General features: G+C 44.0%; 1 protein-coding gene across 1 annotated transcript; it reads right to left on the bottom strand.

Annotated features, from left to right (window-relative positions):
- Nucleotides 1–6,334: 6,334 nt before the first annotated feature.
- LOC109752602 (uncharacterized) lies at nt 6,335–6,859 on the bottom strand. Its single transcript, XM_073503745.1, has one exon. It carries the CDS (start codon nt 6,857–6,859, stop codon nt 6,335–6,337), a length of 525 nt encoding a protein of 174 aa, XP_073359846.1.
- Nucleotides 6,860–18,143: the final 11,284 nt, after the last annotated feature.

Below are 18,143 nucleotides of genomic sequence, written 5' to 3'. Positions count from 1 at the left end.
CAACACTGGTGATGTAACCAATCGTTTCTTCAACTCCTGGAAACTAGCTTCACATTCCTCAGTCCAATGGAATTTGGTGTCCTTCTTCAATAGCTCGGTCATGGGTTTAGCAATCTTCGAGAAATTCTCGATGAATCTCCGGTAGTATCCTGCAAGTCCAAGAAAACTCCGGATTTCTCCAACTGTCGTGGGTGATTCCCAACTTGTCACTGTGTCAACCTTGGCAGGGTCTACTGCTATTCCTTCTCCAGAAATAACATGTCCAAGGAATCCAACTTCCTTCAGCCAAAACTCACATTTGCTGAACTTGGCGTATAACTGATGTTCTCTGAGCTTCTCAAGTACCAATCGTAAATGCTCCTCATGCTCTTCCTCATCCTTGGAAAAGATTAAAATATCATCAATGAACACCACGACGAACTTATCCAAAAACTCCATAAACACTTTGTTCATCAGGTTCATGAAATAGGCAGGTGCGTTAGTCAGACCAAATGACATAACAGTATACTCATACAATCCATATCTGGTGGTAAATGCCGTCTTGGGTATATCCTGCTCTCGAATCTTTAACTGATGGTATCCTGATCGTAGATCGATCTTGGAAAATACTTTAGCTCCTTGTAGACGGTCAAACAAATCATTGATCATCGATAGTGGGTACTTGTTTTTGATGGTCACTTCATTCAATCCTCGGTAATCAACAACCATCCTCGGCGATCCATCTTTCTTCTCCACTAGAAGTACTGGTGATCCCCAAGGTGACGAACTTGGGCGAATATAGCCTTTATCCAGTAACTCCTTGATCTGCTTCTTAATTTCCTCCAAATCCTTTGCGGGCATCCTGTACGGTCTCTTAGATATTGACCCTGTGCCTGGCAAAAGTTCAATCAAGAACTCAATGTCTCTATCTGGTGGCATGCCTGGCAACTCTTCTGGAAATACATCCGGATAATCCTTCACCACTGGTACTTCCTCCTGTACAACTCCTGATAAGGAATTTACTTGAGTCCTCTTCGGCATATGTCGGGATACATACTTGATCCTTTTTCCTTCCGGGGTGGTAAGCAAAATCATCTTGCTGGCACAATCGATGTTTCCTCCATACAACGATAGCCAATCCATTCCCAAAATCACATCCAAACCTTGCGATTCCAAAACAATGAGGTCTGAGGGGAAAACATGCCTACCAATGGCCAATGGTATCTGAAAACATCCTTGGGTGGCCATATACTCTGCTCCTGGCGAGGTTACTAACATAGGGGTTCTGAGAACTTTGGTGGACATCTTAAACTTATTCACGAATCCCCTTGATATGTATGAATGCGATGCACCAGTATCGAAAAGAACGGTTGCAGTAAATGACTTAACCAAAAACTTACCTATTACTACATCAGGCTAAGCTTCAACCTCCTCCATGCTCACGTGGTTCACATGTCCTTTGTTGAACGGGTTCGGCTTCTTCCCAGAGCTTCCATTGCCATTTCCATTTTGGGCTTCAGGACATTCATTGGCATAATGTCCATTCTTCTGGCACTTAAAACAAGTGACTTGGCTCAGGTCCCTCTTGGCTGGGGTAGATGGGTTGGTGCGATTCTGTCCGTTGCTTCCTCCATTCCCATTACCATTTTTAGAGCCATTATGGTTCTGCGAACTACCTCCTCCATGGGTATGCTGAAACTGTCCTCCCGGCTTCGGGGTAAATCGAGGCTTCTGCTGAGCTCCTGAGTTATACTTCCCTTGTCCATACTTCCTCTTACGATTTTCAATCTGCTGTTGCTTCCCTTCAATCATGAGAGCTCTATCTACCAGCTCCTGGTAGTTGTTGAAGGTTGCTACCATCAACTGCATACTCAGCTCATCATTCAGTCCTTCCAAAAATTTCTCCTGCTTGGCTGCATCTGTAGCAACGTCATCTAGTGCATAACGTGCTAACTTACTGAATTCCTCCACATACTGGCCTACGGTGCATCCACCTTGGCGTAGGTTGCGAAACTCACGCTCCTTCATAGCCATAGCTCCTGCTGAAACATGAGCCATACGGAAAGCTTGCTGAAACTGGTCCCATGTGACAGTGTCAATAGGGTGCGTGGCTGTATAATTCTCCCACCATGATGCTGCGAGTCCATCTAGCTGATGTGCGGCAAAACGCACTCTCTCCGCATCTGTGCATCCTGCAGTGGTCAACTCCCTTCCAACTTTGCGGAGCCAATCATCTGCAACAATCGGCTCGGCGCTACTGGAAAACACCGGCGGGTTTAGCCTTAAGAAACGGGCTAAGTGATCAACAGGTGGTGGTGGCGGTGGGTTGTTGTTGTTGTTGCCTTGGTTCTGCACTAACACTTGCATCAGGGCATTCTGTTGCTGAATCAACTGGGTGATCTCTGGCGGGAAAACAAATCCGGTGTCGCCTCTCGGAGGCATCTGATAGGTTTAGAAAAGATGAGAGTTAAGAATAGAATGAGGTCTAGAGAGAAAACACTACCCATATGCTCATGAGACAAATTCAATCAATATCACTCAATCAATTCAAACAAGGTAAAACAATCGATCTAACTAGCGTTACAAAGTGCTTGAACTATACTATTAAATGGGGGAAAACTACTACTGATATGGTGGTCTACTAGAAATTCTGATCCGTTGAAGACTCCATGATGTCTGCTCCAGCTTCGTCAACCCAGTCATCTTCACTTGGTTCCGAGTCAGTGTCGTCGATGATGATGTAGTTATCCGGACAAGTGCATTCGTCGACTTCTGCTTTTGGCACTGGATTTCCCATGAATACTCCAATCTTCTTCTCCAGGTCGTCATTCTTCCCTACTAGTGCGTTGATTTCCTCCAAATAATCTTCGCGTGTAGCCTTGAGTTCTTCTTGGAGCTCCTTGATCTTGGTTAATGCCTTCTTCAGTTCTTCCTTGTCCGTGCACATCTGGTTCTCCTGGCGACGAATATGTTGGTTCTGCTCCTGGATGAAAGCTGCAATTGATCCATCCTTCTTGGTTCTGATCATCTCCCATTGCGCGTCTCGGCGTCCACAAATTTGGTAAATTGTGTCCTTAAGCTCCTGGTGATAGACTTCTCCAATGCGTCCCATGGCGATGTGTGCGGCCATGCTCTTCCCTAAACTCCAAGTTGGTGCTTCGAAAACCAATCTTATGGCACTAAACATCCTTCCTGGAATGATAACTTGAATCTTCCAGCTCTCCTCTTCGGGTAATGTGGCGTTGTAGGTTCCGGTGATGCTTGGTATTCCTATGTTCAAGTACTTGGTGACTTCCTTCAAGTGTCGACCAAACGGCGTGTCTTCCTCTGGTTGCATGAACTTGCTCCTTGCATTCGCCATTCCTAAAAGAGTAGAAAGTGGAGAGGGGTCAGAAATGAGAAGAGAGAAGCTTTCTAGGGCTTAAGCTTAGTGGTCGTGTCCTACAGTCAGCGTGTGCTCTGATACCAACTTTGTAGCGACCAGACCTCAAATGGTCTGTGCTACTGTGCACCAGTGTCATCCCTGGATCAGTAATGCTGACACGCACAGTACAAATGGAGGATTTATAACAGAGTAGCAATCACACACTTATTACATCGAATATCTCCAAAGAGAATAAGTATGATAAACATAGCTTAAGGCCATCTAATAACGATAACAGCGGAAGACTTGGAAGATAAGTGAGTCCATCAACTCCAGCGGCATCACTGAGTATAAGACCACGACCTAAGGCACCTTACTCGTCGTCTGAAAAGTCTGCAACATGAAACGTTGCAGCCCGAAAACGGGTCAGCACATAGAATATGCTGGCAATGTAACACATAGAGAATAATGAACAATAATAATGCTATACTACATGCATATATGGCTGGTGGAAAGCTCTATGGTTACAGTTTTGCGAAAAGCCAATTTTATCCTACTCCAAAGGAATAATTTTATTTAACTATCATGGTGGTTGTGAAACATTGAGATGGTTGACAGCATCTCAATCCCAATTAAATGTCATCAATAACCCAACAAAATTAATTAGAAGTAACATGGTGATGAGATTCACATGATAATCCAAATACTAGATACTCAAGATGTCCATAACCGGGGACACGGCTAACCATGATTAGTTTGTACACTCTGCAGAGGTTTGTGCACTTTTCCCCACAAGACTCGATCGCCTCTGCTTGATTCTCGCACTACATGATGTTTGAGAAACGGATGACCGAGACACAGTCTTTCAGAAGTGTTTGCACCTTACGTATGGGTAGACAGTTACACCTACTTTCCCCTACATCTGCTAGTCTACCACTGTAAGAGTTCACACAACTTAGTCAACTATGCTAGAGCCCATAATAGCTTGCGGCTACACATGGAAGTTTCTAGCATGAATAATCTCATGATCCCTTTGAACCTAGGTGGCGGTCCAAAAGAAAAACAGGCAAACCTGGAATACCCAGGTACCTCAATCCACCCAGATGCGAGTTTTAGTTGCCACCTTAAGTAAACCATTAATTAACAATCTCACATCTGTCATGGAAATCTCTCAAACCCAATCCACGTCTACGAGCATAGCATGGCAATATAATAGCAAACGTAGAAATAACTCCCAAGGGTTTGATAATAAAACAGGTGATAGGTACTACCTCAACTACTTCCCAAAACCCACAGTTTAATTAGATCCTAATCATGCAATGTTTGAGGAATAGATCTAATGCATAAAAACTGGGTATGGAAAGTATATGATTCGAAGTAACAAGCGGCACACTCCGGGTACTCTATCGCAAACAAACAAGCATACGATCAATACTCATCTAATGCACAGGTAAAACTCGAGTAAAAGATCCAACCAGAAAGTTCAACTTAAGAACTCCGGTTTGCAAAAAGAATCAACTCGAAAGAAGCAACGAAAGTCAAACGGCGAAAGAAAGAAACTTCGTTTGCTAATCTGGATCTAGGTCAAATTTTACTGTAGCAAAAACTTGTTTGAGTAGGTTAAACGGAAAGAGAATTTCGAGACGAAACTCTAGGCGCTTGAATCGCCTGATTCCGATAAACGAGCGAGAAGTTAAACAGAATCGAAGATTCGATCAGAAATCGAATCTGAGAAAAATAACGGAAAAATCCGACGGAAAAGAAAAAACGGACGAACGGTTAAAGAACGGACGTTCGTTAACAGAGAAAAACCGACGAACGCGTTCGTTAAAACGAACGGTTCGGTGAACGCTCGCAAAATAATAAAACAAAAAAAACCGATCTAGGGTTTTTTTTAAACAAAGGGTTTTTTTATCAAAAACCGGCAACGACGAACGGGCAGCGAGGCAGTACCTCGTTGGGACAGTGCTCCGGCGGGGCTCCGGGCGAGGGGCGGCGAGGTGCGGGCTCGGGGGGGCGCGAGGGGCGGCGAGGGGCGGCTCCGGCGACGAACGGCGGCGGCGGCGGCTCGGGCTTCCGGCGGCGGCGACGTAGGCGAGTGCGGCGGCGGCAGCGAGCGAGATGAGAGGAGAGAGAGAGGGGGGTATATAAAGGGGGGGAGCCGGGGTGGCTTGGGGGAGGGGCTAGCGCGGCGGCGGGGCTTCCCGTGTCCACCATGGACACGGCGGCGGCGGCGTCGTGCTGGGGAAGGAGAGGGGCGCGGGGGTGGGCCGGCGGCCTGGGCTCGGCCCAGCGGGCGCGCGCGTCTGTTTTTTTTTTAAATTACGTTCCGCGGAAAAATTCGTAGAAAAAAATAAAAAAATAAAAATCAGAAAAAATATAAAATAAATTTTCCCCGTCTAGTTAGAAAATCTAGAATAGGGTGAACAATTTTTTAACACCAAATAAATATTTTGAAAACATGCAATATTTTTAATGCAATAAAAATTGCAAATAAAATCCAAATAAATTCCAATAAAAGATTTTAACATTTTAACTCCAGTATTTCAATTGTTTTGGAGAAGTCATATTTTCTCCTCTCATTTATTTTGTTTAATGAAATATTTTTCCGGAGAGAAAATAATTAAAACCAAAATCCTCGTTTTTTTTATTTGATGAAAATCAAATATGAAAATTCGAGAAAATCCCCAACTCTCTCCGAGGGTCCTTGAGTTGCTTAGGATTTATCGAGGATTTGTCAAAATGCAATAAAATATGATATGCAATGATGATCTATGTATAACATACCAAATTGAAAATTTGGGATGTTACATCCGTTCGGCACTCGGTCATCGGTGATTTGGATCACGGCGAGTACGACTCCATCAACCTCGTTCATTGGAACGCTTCCGCTCGCGATCTACAAGGGTATGTAGATGCTCTCCTTTCCCCTTGTTGCTAGTATACTCCATAGATGGATCTTGGTGAGCGTAGGAAAATTTTAAAATTCTGCTACGATCCCCAACAACCTCTCCCTCCACCGTTGCCAGAAGCATTAGCATTGGCATAAGCACCACCGGACCAGTACCCATTGTTTGACTCACTAGCGCCAGAGCCAGTGCCGCCACCATTCCCAGAACCACTAGATCCATCGTAGCCTCTAACTTGTCCTCCGCCTCGACCGCCACCATGACCACTAGCACTAGAAGATCCACCAAAAGGGTCTGGACCAATCTGGGTCGAGCCTGAGCCCAAGGCAGATCCAGATCCACGTCCAGACCCACCATTTTGTCCACCACCGCCACCTCCTCCTCCTCCACCACCACTTCCATGGACGAACCCCCCATTTTCACCATTTCCTGCAGACCCAACAGCAACCCCAGACCCTGATCCAGCACCATTGACGGAACCACCACCCTCTCCTCCTCCCGTGCCGGTTCCTTCGGAACTAGAGTATTTAGCTACCCTCGCAGCATTGGCTAACCCAATGCCAAACACGACAATCAAACCAAGAGCTAAGCATTTAGTGACTGCCATATCGCCAGTTTTGTTAGAGTGCAAGATGAAGATGTGTGCTAAACTCAAAGAATAGCATGGGTATTTATAGGACCGGAAGCCATGAGCGGATCTTTGTGTTAATGCTTCGTTGCATGGTACGTTGCATGTTTACGCAGCAAGAACTCTCATAAGACTACCCACATTGGGAGTAACATAGGTAGTAACATCACACATATCTAGATAAAATAGATGATGTGGCAAGAAATAAATGAAGAAAGAGAGGCATATGGTAACATAGCTAGTTACTAGTAGTATGAGTAACATCACACATATCAAAGCAAGATGAGTCTATAGCCTAATAAATGAAGTGTTGCATGTTACCATACATATGTTACTCCCCACTATAGAGATAGTAACATAGAGTAGTAACATAGACATGTTACTACTCTATGTTACTTTCAATTATGGCTAGTCTAAGAGATCAAGTAATGTGCAAGCAGAGGCTTATACACAACTAGTGGATGGATCGGAGCTCTTTGCGTGCATTATTGGATAAACATGTTGTTTATCTGATTAGTCTTCGTACACAAGTTTGCTTGTCACGAAGCTCGAGAGCACAGTAGCACACGCAGTTGATAGCACTGAATGGATCTGTGAGTGAGATGGTCAAAGGAAATATTGATGTCAGAACGAAATGTATAGCTAGCGCTCCTGCCTACCTCTTGTACTCACAAGGACCTCTAGCAGTCTGCTCCTCGGTCAGGAGAAGGTCTTACAACAAACACACATATTTTTCAGTATTTAAAGTGTTTTTTCATTGCGAGCATAGATTATAGCTAGATTTCTTCTTAACAAATAAAATAAACTTAGATTTAATCCGTGCCCGAGAAAGTTCTTTTTTGTTATAAGAGGAGTAAAAGAACACAAAGTTGATGCGCCATCGGAGCTGAGATCTGAAACACAACGCTGCCTCCACCCCGGTCTGCCTTCCCAGCAGGCGCCACCTCCTACCTTTCGGTCCTCTCTTCTCTTGCCGCCGTTAGAGACTAGTGGCTGGGCTAAGCCCCGGTACTGGTCAAGGTGGCAACGGGGAGGTCTCCGCCCCGATAACCTACAAAAGTGAGATGTAATCTATGAATGGAATAACGTACCAATGTGTAATGTACCCAAGAGTAGCACCGAGCCTCGAAACGGCAAGCCATGCTTCAAGCTAAGTCAGTATGGATCTACTTGATTACTAAACTGAAGGAACAATCTCTATCGAAGATTCTCATTCTGGCCTAGCTCTGGAAGGATGGACCGGATCACATCTATTTAAATTGAAGACCATTCTATAACACTTGTTTTTTGAGTGGGGAAGGAAAATAAGCACACAAGCAAACAACCATCTAACCGTCAGTATAAACTCCCAGGGGCACCTTCAGGCAGTGTATATGGTTGTGCAGCGGCGGCAGTGACATTTCTTATCCACCCTGCGGTCTCTAGTGGCGAGACATCGGTGGTCGTGACCATGTCTGCAAGTACGAGGGCGGCCATGGCGGCCTGCTGGGTCCCAACATGGTGGTTCTCTACTTGGCCGTGCGGTGGCGCCATGGTCCCACACTGCATGCCGATTATTGCGACTGGACTAGAGGGTCTTGGATCTCTGAATCCGGCAGCAACGACGAGTACGCTTTGCCGAGTGAGTCTTGGGCCACAGGCGAGGACAATGGATCATGAGGACTACACGGGATTGCCAGAACGTCCCGAATTGGGATTTTGGCATTGTTGGTGACTGATACGTCTCCAACATATCTACAATTTTTGATTGTTCCATGCTATTATATTATCCATCTAGAATGTTTTATATGCATTTATATGCTATTTTATATGATTTTTGGGACTAACCTATTAACCTAGAGCCCAATGCCAGTTTCTGTTTTTTCCTTGCTTTTGAGTTTTACAGAAAAGAAATATCAAACGGAGTCCAATTGACGTGCCAATTTTTGATATTTTTTTATGGACCAAAAGAAGCCCCCGGAGTAAAAGAGTTGGGCCAGAAGAGTCCCGGACCGTCCACGAGGGCGGGGGCGCGCCCTACCCCCTGGGTGCGTCCCCTATCTCGTGGACGACTCAGAGACCCCCCTGGCGTGAGACCTATGCCAAAAATTCCTATAAATACAGAAACCTCCAGAAAATAACCTAGATCGGGAGTTCCGCCGCCGCAAGCCTCTGTAGCCACCAAAAACCAATCGGGACCCTATTCCGGCACCCTGCCGGAGGGGGGATCCCTTGCCGGTGGCCATCTTCATCATCCCGACGCTCTCCATGACGAGGAGGGAGTAGTTCACCCTCGGGGCTGAGGGTATGTACCAGTAGCTATGTGTTTGATCTCTCTCTCGTGTTCTTGATTCAGCACGATCTTGATGTATCGCGAGCTTTGCTATTATAGTTGGATCTTTGATCTTTCTCCCCCTCTACTCTCTTGTAATGGATTGAGTTTTCCCTTCGAAGTTATCTTATCGGATTGAGTCTTTAAGGATTTGAGAACACTTGATGTATGTCTTGCATGTGCTTATCTGTGGTGACAATGGGATATTCACGTGATCTACTTGATGTATGTTTTGGTGATCAACTTGCGGGTTCAGTGACCTTGTGAACTTATGCATAGGGGTTGGCACACGTTTTCGTCTTGACTCTCCGGTAGAAACTTTGGGGCACTCTTTGAAGTTCTTTGTGTTGGTTGAATAGATGAATCTGAGATTGTGTGATGCATATCGTATAATCATACCCACAGATACTTGGGGTGACATTGGAGTATCTAGGTGACATTAGGGTTTTGGTTGATTTGTGTCTTAAGGTGTTATTCTAGTACGAACTCTATGATAGATCGAACGGAAAGAATAGCTTCGTGTTATTTTACTACGGACTCTTGAATAGATCGATCAGAAAGGATAACTTTGTGGTGGTTTCGTACCCTACAATAATCTCTTCGTTTGTTCTCCGCTATTAGTGACTTTGGAGTGACTCTTTGTTGCATGTTGAGGGTAGTTATATGATCCAATTATGTTATTATTGTTGAGAGAACTTGCACTAGTGAAAGTATGAACCCTAGGCCTTGTTTCCTAGCATTGAAATATCGTTTACGCTCACTTTTATCGCTTGCTACCTTGCTGTTTTTATATTTTTAGATTACAAATACTCATATCTATCATCCATATTGCACTTGTATCACCATCTCTTCGCCGAACTAGTGCACCTATACAATTTACCATTGTATTGGGTGTGTTGGGGACACAAGAGACTCTACGTTATTTGGTTGCAGGGTTGTTTGAGAGAGACCATCTTCATCCTACGCCTCCCACGGATTGATAAACCTTAGGTCGTCCACTTGAGGGAAATTTTCTACTGTCCTACAAACCTCTGCACTTGGAGGTCCAACAACGTCTACAAGAAGAAGGTTGTGTAGTAGACATCAAGCAATTTCTGGCGCCGTTGCTGGGGAGGCTAGGTAAGCGGCACTAACACCCCGTCAAGTAAGCTCTTTTCTAGCGCCGTTGCCGGGGAGGTTAGTGCTTGAAGGTATATCTTTAGATCTTGCAATCGAATCTTTTTGTTTCTTGTTTTATCACTAGTTTAGTCTATAGAAAACTACAAAAAATGGAATTAAGGGTGCCTCATATGCTTCATCTTTTTAATGTCTTTCGTGAAAATGATGGGAAGGAAAATTGTGCTCAAGTACTAGAGGAAGAATTACATAGAATGCTTGGCATAAAATATGTGAATTATGAGCATGATTGCAATGTTGTTAGTATGAATTCTTTGAATACCCATGATGCTAATTGTATGCAAAGCCACAAGCTTGGGGATGCTATGTTTGATGAAGATGATATGTTTAGTCCCCCAAGTTTTGATGAGCAAATTTATTATGATGAAAGCATGCCTCCTATTTATGATGATTATTGTGATGACACGTATGCTATAAAGAATAAAGATAACCATGAAAATTGTCATCATGATTTCAATTTTCAATTGGATTATGCTTCACATGATAGTTATTTTGTTGAGTTTGCTCCCACTACTATTGATGAGAATAAATTTGCTTATGTGGAGAGTAGTAAAATTTCTATGCAAGTAGATCATGAAAAGAATGCTTTATGTGCTGGTTATATGGTTGAATTCATTCATGATGCTACTGAAAATTATTATGAGAGAGGATCATATGCTTCTACATATTGCAATAATATCAAGTTTCCTCTCTATGTGTTAAAAATCTTGAAGATTTGCTTGTTTTACCTTCCTATGCTAGTTGTTTCATGTTCCCATAAGTTGTTTGCTCACAAAATCCCTATGCATAGGAAGTGGGTTAGACTTAAATGTGCTAGTCATATTCTTCATGATGCTTCCGTTATGTTTCAATTCTTATCTTTTATGTGAGCATCATTGAAATCATCATGCCTAGCTTGGGGCGTTGAACGTAAGCGCTTGTCGGGAGGCAACCCAATTTTATTTTTGTTCTTTGCTTTTTGCTCCTGTTTAGTAATACATAATTCATCTAGCCTCTGTTTAGATGTGGTTTTATATTTTAATTAGTGTTTGTGCCAAGTAGAACCTTCGGGGAGACTTGGGTGAAGTCTATGCGATCTTGCTGTAAAAAACAGAAACTTTTGCGCTCACGAGATTAGCTGCCATTGTTTACTGGAGAGTTATTTTAGGTTGATTATTTTTGCAGATGATTAATAGACAAATTCCTCAGGTCCACCAATTTATTTCAGAATTTTTGGAGTTACAGAAGTATTCGAATGATACTGATTACTACAGACTGTTCTGTTTTTGACAGATTCTGTTTTCTATGTGTTGTTTGCTTATTTTGATGAATCTATGAGTAGTATCGGAGGGTATGAACCATAGAGAAGTTGGAATACAGTAGATATTACACCAATATGAATTTAGAGCGAGTTCATAACAGTACCTAAGTGGTGATTTATTTTCTTATACTAACGGAGCTTACGAGTTTTCTGTTGAGTTTTGTGTTGTGAAGTTTTCAAGTTTTGGGTAAAGATTCGATGGACTATGGAGAAAGGAGTGGCAAGAGCCTAAGCTTGGGGGTGCCCAAGGTACCCCAAGGTAATATTCAAGGACAACCAAGAGCCTAAGCTTGGGGATGCCCCGGATGGCATCCCCTCTTTCGTCTTCGTTCATCCGTAACTTTACTTGGAGCTATATTTTTATTCACCACATGATATGTGTTCTGCTTGGAGCGTCAATTTATTTTATTTTGTTTTGCTTGCTGTTTGAATAAAATACCAAGATCTGAAATTCTTAAATGTTAGAGAGTCTTCACATAGTTGCATAATTATTCGACTACTCATTGATCTTCACTTATATCTATTGGAATAGTTTGTCGTTTGCTCTAGTGCTTCACTTATATCTTTTAGAGCACGACGGTGGTTTTATTTTGAAGAAATAGTTGAACTCTCATGCTTCACTTATATTATTTTGAGAGTCCTAAACGGCATGGTAATTTGTTTTGGTTATAAAATTAGTCCTAATATGATGGGCATCCAAGATGGGTATAATAAAAACTTCCATATAGAGTGCATTAAAAACTATGAGAAATTTGATACTTGATAATTGTTTTGAGATATAAAGATGGTGATATTAGAGTCGTGCTAGTTGAGTAATTGTGAATTTGAGAAATACTTGTGTTGAGGTTTGCAAGTCCCGTAGCATGCACGTATGGTAACCGTTGTGTGACAAATTTGAAGCATGAGGTGTTCTTTGATTGCCTTCCATATGAGTGGCGGTCGGGGACGAGCGATGGTCTTTTCCTACCAATCTATCCCCCTAGGAGCATGCGCGTAGTGCTTTGGGTTTGATGACTTGTAGATTTTTGCAATAAGTATGTGAGTTCTTTATGACTAATGTTGAGTCCATGGATTATACACACTCTCACCCTTCCATCATTGCTAGCCTCTTCGGTACCATGCATTGCCCTTTCTCACCTCGAGAGTTGGTGCAAACTTCCCCGGTGCATCCAAACCCCGTGATATGATACGCTCTATCACACATAAGCCTCCTTATATCTTCCTCAAAACAGCCACCATACCTACCTATTATGGCATTTCCATAGCCATTCCGAGATATATTGCCATGCAACTTTCCACCGTTCCGTTTATTATGACATGCTTTATCATTGTCATATTGCCTTGCATGATCATGTAGTTGACATCGTATTTGTGGCAAGGCCACCATGCATAATTTTTCATACATGCCACTCTTGATTCATTGCCCATCCCGGTACACCGCCGGAGGCACTCATATAGAGTCATATTTTGTTCTAGTATCGAGTTGTAATCCTTGAGTTGTAAATAAATAGAAGTGTGATGATCATCATTATTAGAGCATTGTCCCGTGTGAGGAAATAAAAAAGGAGAAAGGCCAAATAAAAAAAAAGAGAAGGCCCAAAAAAAGGCCAAATAAAAAAAGAGAAGGCCCAAACAAAAAATGAGAGAAAAAGAGAGAAGGGGCAATGTTACTATCCTTTTCCCACACTTGTGCTTCAAAGTAGCACCATGATCTTCAGGATAGAGAGTCTCTTATTTTGTCACTTTCATATACTAGTGGGAATTTTCATTATAGAACTTGGCTTGTATATTCCAACGATGGGCTTCCTCAAAATGCCCTAGGTCTTCGTGAGCAAGCAAGTTGGATGCACACCCACTTAGTTTCTTTTGTTGAGCTTTCATATTTATAGCTCTAGTGCATCCGTTGTATGGCAATCCCTACTCCTCGCATTGACATCAATTGATGGGCATCTCCATAGCCCGTTGATTAGCCGTGTTGATGTGAGACTTTCTCTTTTGTGTCTTCTCCACACAACCTCCATCATCATATTCTGTTCCACCTATAGTGCTATGTTCATGGCTCGCACTCATATATTGCGTGAAAGTTGAAAAAGTTTGAGAATACTAAAGTATGAAACAATTGCTTGGCTTGTCATCGGGGTTGTGCATGATGGGAGCATTTTGTGTGACGAAAATGAAGCATGGCCAAACTATATGATTTTGTAGGGATGAGCTTTCTTTGGCTATGTTATTTTGAGAGGATATAATTGCTTGGTTTGTATGCTTGAAGTATTATTGTTTTTATGTCAATATTAAACTTTTGTCTTGGATCTTTTGGATCTGAACATTCATGCCACAATAAGGAAAATTACATTGAAAATTATGTTAGGTAGCATTCCACATCAAAAATTCTGTTTTTATCATTTACCTACTCGAGGACGAGCAGGAATTAAGCTTGGGGATGCTTGATATGTCTCCAACGTATCTATAATTTTTATTGTTCCATGCTATTATATTATCCATCTAGGATGTTTTATATGCATTTATATGCTATTTTATATGATTTTTGGGACTAACCTATTAACCAAGAGCCCAGTGCCAGTTTCTGTTTTTTCCTTGTTTTTGAGTTCTACAGAAAAGGAATACCAAACGGAGTCCAATTGACGTGCCAATTTTTGATGATTTTTTATGGACCAAAAGAAGCCCCCGGAGTAAAAGAGTGGGGCCAGAAGAGTCCCGTGTTGGAAATATGCCCTAGAGGCAATAATAAAATGGTTATTATTGTATTTCCTTGTTCATGATAATTGTCTATTGTTCATGCTATAATTGTATTAACTGGAAACCGTAATACATGTGTGAATACATAGACGACAACATGTCCCTAGTAAGCCTCTAGTTGACTAGCTCGTTGATCAATAGATGGTTATGGTTTCCTGACCATGGACATTGGATGTCATTGATAACGGGATCACATCATTAGGAGAATGATGTGATGAACAAGACCCAATCCTAAGCATACAAGATCGTGTAGTTCGTTTGCTAAGAGCTTTTCTAATGTCAAGTATCGTTTCCTTAGACCATGAGATTGTGCAACTCCCAGATACCGTAGGAATGCTTTGGGTGTACCAAACGTCACAACGTAACTGGGTGGCTATAAAGGTGCACTACAGGTATTTCCGAAAGTGTCTGTTGGGTTGGAACGAATCGAGACTGGGATTTATCACTCCGTATGACGGAGAGGTATCTCTGGGCCCACTCGGTAATGCATCATCATAATGAGCTCAATGTGACTAATGAGTTAGCCACGGGATCATGCGTTACGGAACGAGTAAAGAGACTTGCCGGTAACGAGATTGAACGAGGTATTGGGATACCGACGATTGAATCTCGGGCAAGTAACATACCGATAGACAAAGGGAATTGTATACGGGATTGATTGAATCCCCGACATCGTGGTTCATCCGATGAGATCATCGTGGAACATGTGGGAGCCAATATGGGTATCCAGATCCCGCTATTGGTTATTGGCCGGAGAGGTGTCTCGGTCATGTCTGCATGGTTCCCGAACCCGTAGGGTCTACACACTTAAGGTTCGGTGACGCTAGAGTTGTTATGGGAAATAGTATGTGGTTACCGAAGGTTGTTCGGAGTCTCGGATGAGATCCCGGACGTGACGAGGAACTCCGGAGTGGTCCGGAGGTGAAGATCGATATATTGGACGAAGGGTATTGGAGTCTGGAATTGTTCTGGGAGTACCGGGTGACGACCAGCGTGACCGAAAGGTGTTTCGGAGGCCCCGACAAGCGTTGGGGGGCCTTATGGGCCAAGGGGAGGGGGCACATCAGCCCACTAAGGGGCTGTGCGCCCCTCCCAACCCCTCTCACGTAACGTGGAGAGGTGGGGGCGCCTCCCCTAGGGCAGCCACCCCTCCCGGCTTGGGGGGCAAGTTTCCCAGGGGTGGGGGCGCCCAAACCCATCTAGGGTTTCCCCTGTGGCCGCCGCCCCTCCCCTAGGGAACCCTAGGGTGCCTCCTCCACCCCCTTTCCCCTATATATAGTGAGGGAGAGAGAGGGCAGCCGCACCCCTTGCCTGGCGCAGCCCTCTCCTCCTCCAACTCCTCCTCCTCCTCCTCCTCCGTAGTGCTTAGCGAAGCTCTGCCGGAGAACCACGAGCTCCATCGCCACCACGCCGTCGTGCTGCTGGAGTTCTCCCTCAACTTCTCCTCTCCCCTTTCTGGATCAAGAAGGAGGAGACGTCCCCTGGCTGTACGTGTGTTGAACGCGGAGGCGCCGTCCGTTCGGCGCTGGATCGGATCTTCCGCGATTTGAATCGCCACGAGTACGACTCCATCAACCGCGTTCTTCTAACGCTTCCGCTTAGCGATCTTCAAGGGTATGAAGATGCACTCCCTCTCTCTCGTTGCTAGCATCTCCTAGATTGATCTTGGTGACACGTAGGAAAATTTTGAATTATTGCTACGTTCCCCAACATCCCGGGCCGTCCATGATGGTGGGGGGCACGCCCTACCCCCTGGGCGCGTCCCCCTATCTTGTGGACGACTCGGAGACCCCCCTGACGTGAGACCTACGCATAAAATTCCTATAAATATGGAAACCTCGAGAAAATAACCTAGATCGGGAGTTCCGCCTCCGCAAGCCTCTTTGACCACCAAAAACCAATCGGGACCCTGTTCCGGCACCCTGCCGGAGGGGGGATCCCTCGCTAGTGGCCATCTTCATCATCCCGGCGCTCTCCATGACGAGGAGGGAGTAGCTCACCCTCGGGGCTGAGGGTATGTACCAGTAGCTATGTGTTTGATCTCTCTCTCGTGTTCTTGAATCGGCACGATCTTGATGTATCGCGAGCTTTGCTATTATAGTTGGATCTTATGATGTTTCTCTCCCTCTACTCTCTTGTAATGGATTGAGTTTTCCCTTCGAAGTTATCTTATCGGATTGAGTCTTTAAGGATTTGAGAACACTTGATGTATGTCTTGCATGTGCTTAGCTGTGGTGACAATGGGATATTCACGTGATCTACTTGATGTATGTTTTGGTGATCAACTTGCTGGTTCAGTGACCTTGTGAACTTATGCATAGGGGTTGGCACACGTTTTCGTCTTGACTCTCCGGTAGAAACTTTGGGGCACTCTTTGAAGTTCTTTGTGTTGGTTGAATAGATGAATCTGAGATTGTGTGACGCATATCGTATAATCATACCCACGGATACTTGAGGTGACATTGGAGTATCTAGGTGACATTAGGGTTTTGGTTGATTTGTGTCTTAAGGTGTTATTCTAGTACGAACTCTATGATAGATCGAACGGAAAGAATAGCTTCGTGTTATTTTACTATGGACTCTTGAATAGATCGATCAGAAAGGATAACTTTGAGGTGGTTTCGTACCCTACAATAATCTCTTCGTTTGTTCTCCGCTATTAGTGACTTTGGAGTGACTCTTTGTTGCATGTTGAGGGATAGTTATATGACCCAATTATGTTATTATTGTTGAGAGAACTTGCACTAGTGAAAGTATGAACCCTAGGCCTTGTTTCCTAGCATTGGAATGCCATTTACGCTCACTTTTGTCGTTTGTTACCTTACTATTTTTATATTTTCAGATTACAAATACTCATATCTATCATCCATATTGCACTTGTATCACCATCTCTTCGCCGAACTAGTGCACCTATACAATTTACCATTGTATTGGGTGTGTTGGGGACACAAGAGACTCTTTGTTATTTGGTTGCAGTGTTGTTTGAGAGAGACCATCTTCATCCTACGCCTCCCACGGATTGATAAACCTTAGGTCATCCACTTGAGGGAAATTTGCTACTGCCCTACAAACCTCTGCACATAGAGGCCCAACAACGTCTACAAGAAGAAGGTTGTGTAGTAGACATCAGTGACCTTCCTCCCTTGTCAATCTCCATCACATTGTTGGGTAATGCAGTAATTTCAAAAAAATTCCTACGCACACGCAAGATCCATCTAGGTGATGCATAGCAACGAGAGGGGAGACTGTTGTCCACGTACCCTCGTAGACCGAAAGCGGAAGCGTTATGACAACGCGGTTGATGTAGTCGTACATCTTCATGATTCGACCGATCCTAGTACCGAAAGTACAGCACCTCCGCGATTTGCACACGTTCAGCTCGGTGACGTCCCACAAACTTTAGATCCAGCTAGGTGTTGAGGGAGAGCTTCGTCGACACGACGGCGTGATGACGGTGATGATGAAGTTACCGACGCAGGGCTTCGCCTAAGCACTTCAACAATATGACCGAGGTGGAAATCTGTGGAGGGGGGCACCGCACACGGCTAAACAATCAACCTGTGTGTCTTTGGGGTGCCCCCTCCCACGTATATAAAGGAGGGAGGGAGGAGGTGGCCGGCCAAGGAGTGGCGCGCCCAAGGGGGGGAGTCCTACTCCAAGTAGGTTTGGCTCCCCCCTTTCCTATTCCTATTAGGAGAAGGAGGAACGAGGAGGAGAGA

This window comes from Aegilops tauschii, chromosome 7, assembly GCF_002575655.3.
Source record: "Aegilops tauschii subsp. strangulata cultivar AL8/78 chromosome 7, Aet v6.0, whole genome shotgun sequence".
Lineage (NCBI taxonomy): Eukaryota > Viridiplantae > Streptophyta > Magnoliopsida > Poales > Poaceae > Aegilops > Aegilops tauschii.
This window is presented reverse-complemented; position numbering and strand designations above follow the sequence as displayed.

Coding starts and splice junctions, on each gene's coding strand:
- LOC109752602 (XM_073503745.1), bottom strand. CDS start 6,859: ATGGCAGTCACTAAATGCTTAGCTCTTGGTTTGATTGTCGTGTTTGGC.